This window comes from Stegodyphus dumicola, chromosome 3, assembly GCF_044657685.1.
Source record: "Stegodyphus dumicola isolate Sdum_Otavi_A_Nest chromosome 3, ASM4465768v1".
NCBI lineage: Eukaryota > Metazoa > Arthropoda > Arachnida > Araneae > Eresidae > Stegodyphus > Stegodyphus dumicola.
In genome coordinates, this window is record NC_140770.1 from 262,074,332 (window position 1) to 262,080,331 (window position 6,000).

The following is a 6,000-nucleotide window of genomic DNA, read 5'->3' on the forward strand; positions in this document are numbered from 1 at the left end:
GAAGTGAGATTTTTATTTTGTTTTATTGCTTTAATCATTTAGACCTTCTTCCCAATACGTGTTTGACAAAAGGATATAGTTGAAAAAATTCTGCTAAACCTTCGAATACTATAATGTGAAAAATAAAGAAAAAACATTTTAACAATATTTCGCTATGTTAATAAAGACAATTTAGTAACATTTTTTTATTGAAGTAGCTGTTATTATTATTAAAATAATAGAAATTTAGAATATAAACTCTTCCATAAATCATAAAATAAATGCACTTTATGAGTTCTTGAAAACAACCTAACGTAAACTTTTCTGAAATCTTAAAAGAATTTAGAAAATATATTTAAAAAAATATCATTCATACAATTTTCCATTTTAGTAGTTCCTGGGGTTTTCCTGCATATTTTATTATATTTTACCAACGCAACTCTACGTAATTAATAATCAAGACAGCGTAAATACATATTTAAAACTTCATTGAATAAATAAAACCTATTACTAACACGTTAACATATAAATTTACAAATATTAAAGTTACTGTATTTATAAACTTCAGAAAACGCTTGTGTTCTCTTGAAATAAAGTTTGCTAGTTCGTAGAAACGTTAACTTCACTAACATTTTCCATTTAAGTAATCAATTTAATTTCAACGATTTAAATGAATGTCTCTTCATTATGGTTCATTTGATTTATCTTTAATTCTTGAAAATTTTAAAAATTGAGCATTTTAGGTAGCTAAAATATGTAAATATTTTTATCAAACTTCTTGCAATTAAATACGTAGCATATAATTATGATTTAATTCTTTTATTACTATATCCTTAATAGTTAATTTTCAAGGATTAGAACGAAAAATAATAGAATTTTTAAATAGTATTATTAAATTATTTTAGCAATTCAGTGCTGTTTTCCTCAGTTCTTCAACTTCTACTTAAAACTTTAAATTTTGCATATTAAACAGGTTACTTTTGTATGCGTTCCGCGAATTGTGCTTTATTAGAAGTAAAAAGTAATATGAAATCATTTTAGAAAAGATATTCTTACATTGCATATTAGCATGACACTATCGTTAAACTGCCGACACTCCTTAGGTGTTAAATTAGTTGCCAGTATTATATAAATGTCATATTTTCACTTTAAAATACAGCAGACAATGACGAATCATTTGTAGTTCACTTTCGTATAAAATCAGTAGCGAATAATAAACAAGAGATTTTAAAAATAGTGAAAAGACTGTCTGGAAACTTTTATGAAATTCTCAAGATATTACACGAAAGGTTTACGTGAATTTATCTTGAGCGTCTCTAAATTATGTGCAGTTGTTTTACTGCAAGTTATATATTGTTCTTCTTCTCATAGCTCGTTCATACATGTACTAAATGCCAGTTACCAGACATATTTTGTTTTAAATTTCAATGCATTTTATAGCTATTTATTTTATTTAAAAAATCTATTCTGTATTGAAAAACTATATAAATCTGAAGTGACAAAACCAAAATCTAAAATCTAAAATTGAAATATTTATTTTTAATGCTTTCACTGCTTGAAGTTATTAACTCCTAGTTTAAGACAGAAAAGTAAAATGAATCTTACCTTCGTAAGAGGCACATTACTCTATCTTCAGGACAATTTGCTGTTCAGAAGACGAGAGCTGATCTCCTCGTTAAAATTCCAAACGGATTACAAGTTACTGGATTGCATCGTACCGTTTGGTGACAATGATTTTACCCTTGTTGTCGGAGGAACCACGCTGCGCAAAGTTTCAGTATGTGTCACCTGTAGAGTACTTGTAAAGCTTTGGTTCTTAGTACGGCGAAATCCACAAAACATGTGAAGAAACATCTTCTTGAACTTTTGACCAAAAATACAATAAATGACGAAATTTATAGATGAGTTGAAGGTAACCAGAAGATTAGACACACGAACAAGAGCTGGAACTACAAGATCGAAGCATTCTAGAATGTTTATAAGAAGGGCTAATATATTGCAAACGAAGAAAATGGCTACTACGCAAATAAGCATCATTGCCAAACCTATTTCTTTCTCTTCCCTTCGAGTCAAGCGTTGTCTGTCCTTATTTGCATGCTGGACTGCACGCCAGATAAATATATTAAGCACAGCTAGAGTCAAAAATGGAATAAAGTACATAACGAATAGATAAAGCCATATGTAATAGACTTTATAATACAACTTATTCATACGGAACTCACTTGGGCGAGCAATGTACATGCTCGTGTTAGTCATCGGATCTAACATTTCACGGACATCAATTTCCCAAAAGCGTGGTATGTTGTAGCATACAGCAAATATTACTATCAGTAAATTGAACACCCTAGCTCTTCTGTACGTGCAAAGAAATCGAGCCTTCAGCGGATGGCAAACTGCAACGTATCTTTCCACAGTCACTCCAACAGTTGTCCAGACTGATCCAGTCTGTGCAATGAGTCCAATAGGATAAGCCACCATAACTACAAAGGGAAATACTTCAAACGTATATTTGTACAGAATAACCATTTTATATCCTAGCTTGTGAAGACCCAACATTGTCACCGAAGATATGAGTACAATTGTGTCGAAAAAGGCGAGACCTTGTAAGCCGCAGTTCACCGAAGATCTCATTTCTGGCCTAGAGAGTATAATGAGGGAAATAACGTTCCCTATAACACCCATAATACCTAGAAATGTCAAAATAACACCTTCGGTTATGAATTCGAATACGGTTATATCTGGGAACACTATTGTTTCATTATCGAAGACGTATGTTTCGTTTTCCTCCATATTGATATATTCCTCTGTGTTGACTCTTCAGTTCAATTAAAATCACTGATTGTACAAATGCACTGTTGTTTAAGAGTTAATAAGAAATTATTATTACAATTATATTATAGTTAACAGATGTTACCAGTTCATATTTTGAATTTTAAATCATAAAAATGTCACAAATCTCAGGGATACATTGATTGGAATTGTTCCTCTTGACAATCAAATTGAATTACATACCATCTACGTTAATCGCATTTCGCATACATTTTTGTAAATACTTGTAGCAATTACGAAGCTCTTACGATGAAAGTAATTAATTCACAGAATGATTCTTTACAATAGGTTTTTCGTCAAAACAACCTGTTGAAAATTATTGTTTCAAGCTTACACAACGAACAACGAAAAGAATAAAGATTTCACACTTTCTAATATTCAAAGAAATAGTTTCCATTCGTACTTATTATAGTTTTTTTTATTTTAAGTAATTTGTAAATTTTTTCTTTAGTTCAGAAGACTAATGTATCAGCAAAAATGTATATATATAATGAAAACAAGATGCTTTCAAAGCAAGCAATGGGTACGTGGATAAAAGTTACTATCTATATTTCACTTGCTATTATTCTTGCAGAATAGGCTTTAAAAGTCTATATTTTCAGTTCAGATGCATAACAATACATTAAAATGCTAAAACATGGTAGAACATGGATATCTATACAGTTTAGTTTATTAATATGTGTATATGATATAACTTGAACTTCCCTCAACGTATTTTCTGCACTTACATTTCTCAAAGTTTCTGCTCTAAAATATTTATTACAGTGCTTTACCAAACAGTACATTTTCAAAATTGTAAGCATTAAGAATGATTTGTGAAACTATGAACATAAAATATGCTGCTTCTAAATCTAAGATATATTCACTGGCACATTTTTTACTAATAAAATCTACAGATATTTTCGCTAAACACAACTTTTCTTTTAGCAGTTATCTAACAACTACTTAAAGCTTTTGTACTTAAAGGAGCTCCTTCATATTTAACACTAACTCGTACGAGTTATCGACATATTTTTATTGAACTATCTAACGCAAAGTAAAACACTTGTTAGATTATATTTAATTTTACAAAAGTTTTAAACACATCTGCTATTTACATTTGTGTGTCTGCTAAAGAAATGAAAGATTATCGAGCCTATTAAAATACATCAAGTTCTGATATTCTCGAACTTTAGTATAGAAATTTTCTGAATTAAATATATTAATTTTTTTTTTCGGTAACTGTTAAGAAAATTATTTTTGAAAACTCGGAACACTAAAAATTATAATTGCATGTGAAGAGTGCTATTTGTTTCTTCTTTAATTTCTTCTTTAACGTGACGTAAAACTCATTATTGTAACCCTAAATTAATTAAATTAGTCATTTCCTCATCACCTACGCATATAAATGTTAAGGCACAATTACACACATTTTTAAGTATACTAATTCAGAAAATATAGGTATGAATTTTTATCTGTTGAAGCAAAGAAACTTAAATAACTTAAACCAGTTATTTCAGATGATATTCAAACTAGAAATAAACCTTACGGTGTAAGAAATAACGATAATCCCCTTCAAAATAAGCGCTCTCAAGATTTATATTCACAGAACGTATTTTTCACACTTGTCGGAATATCATATTGCTTCAGGGAAAACTTTCGGCCACAAAACGAGGACAGACGACTGGCGGAAGCTAGCCTGCGAATTCCTGTGATCCTTTTAGCGGAGAAACAGAGAAACTATGTGAAAATCGACCAGTAAAGGTGGCGCTCCAACCGCTAAACTTTTACGACATAGGAGGAAAAGAGTGAAGTTGAGAGAAGCTTATACGATCAAACAGACACATCGAAAGATCACATCTCTGTAACTGCTATATTTATATATATTCATAAGTAAAACTATTTTTAGATCTTGATGGGCGTAACCCTCACAGCACAATTTAAGGCAATGTAATATAAGTAATGTGACATACTATTGCAAAGTAAATTGTCTTAAATTACCAAACTTCTGGCTTAAGAATAATACTGACAAAAGTCTGAGTGGTCACTTCTTCGCTAGTTTAGTTAAAATAGTTAATCACAAATGGTTCATGAATTTAATATAACGCACAGGAACAACGATTTGGATTATGATCGCAAAACGATCTTCGGCAAAGAGAACTGTGTTCTAAATTACGTGCCTAATTTATCTGAACTCGAAATACGCATTTATGTTCGAGTGATTGGGACCGGCGATTAATAGATGCGTCCCAGGCTTGATTCCTGACAGCTGAATAAGATAAGCATGTTCCCCATATACATTATGATTTTGCATGTGAAAGTCGGTAATGATCTAGTATGCAATCTACCGCTTTTAATTAGTTATATTTTAGATTCCACCTTAAGGTATGCAACTACGTTCAACATCCAAATTTTGGAAAATAGTGTAAATAAGCCACAAGCCTATTATTGGCTTTATTTATCAGAATAGTACTTAAAATGATAGAAAAAGGTGATAAATATATTGTTCAAAGTATAAATTGTGGGTTCTTACTACTTTATGGGTTTTAATTATGTTAAAATTCAGTATTATTTTGTATTTTTCCACAAAATTATTTATTAGTTAGGTATTTTATCTTTTCTTTCAGCATGCCTTCGTGATGTATGTTCAGGTTCGAGCCCCGGCGAGGGCATTGCTCATTTTTCACTTCTTCTGCTTCAAAAACGCCTAATGTCTCTAAATTAGCACCCGAACTAAAATGTGGTGGTTAATAAATTGTCACCATCAGGATTTCATGATTCTGACCCCTAATCCACAGTCGTCATTTAAAAGAAGGGTGTATATTAGGTGTTTTCTGCCTTCTTTCCGCATGCCTTCGTGGTAGCACACTTGGTGCAAATTTGAGAGATCCAGGTTCGAGTTCCGGAGAGTGCTAAAACCAACTCATTTTCACTCTCTCCTGCTCCAAAAATAAACGTAATGATTGTAGAACTCTTGTTTTTGTTATTTATATTTATCACGCTGTAAGTAATTAAATGCTCAAAATTATATGTGGCAAAATAAAATGTCCATTTAATATAGATGTTTGAGTACATGCAGAGTTATTTATCGAGAAATATAGCTCCTTTCATATACAAAACTGTCTGAAGAAATTTTAGATATATACATAAACATAAACGTTTAGTCTATTCAATTCCCAATATGGCATAGAATGTTTCATAAAATTACTTAAG

The 6,000-nt window shown here is 30.9% G+C and overlaps 1 protein-coding gene across 1 annotated transcript in view; it reads right to left on the bottom strand.

Moving 5' to 3' along the window:
- LOC118184099 (FMRFamide receptor-like) overlaps positions 1-4,494 on the bottom strand; it is a 39,708-nt gene extending 35,214 nt beyond the window's left edge. The window contains exon 1 of the mRNA XM_035353751.2: positions 1,585-4,494. Coding sequence (XP_035209642.1) covers positions 1,672-2,769 — 1,098 coding nt within the window. The 5' untranslated portion in view covers positions 2,770-4,494 and the 3' untranslated portion in view covers positions 1,585-1,671. The remainder of the gene's footprint in view (positions 1-1,584) is intronic.
- Positions 4,495-6,000: the final 1,506 nt, after the last annotated feature.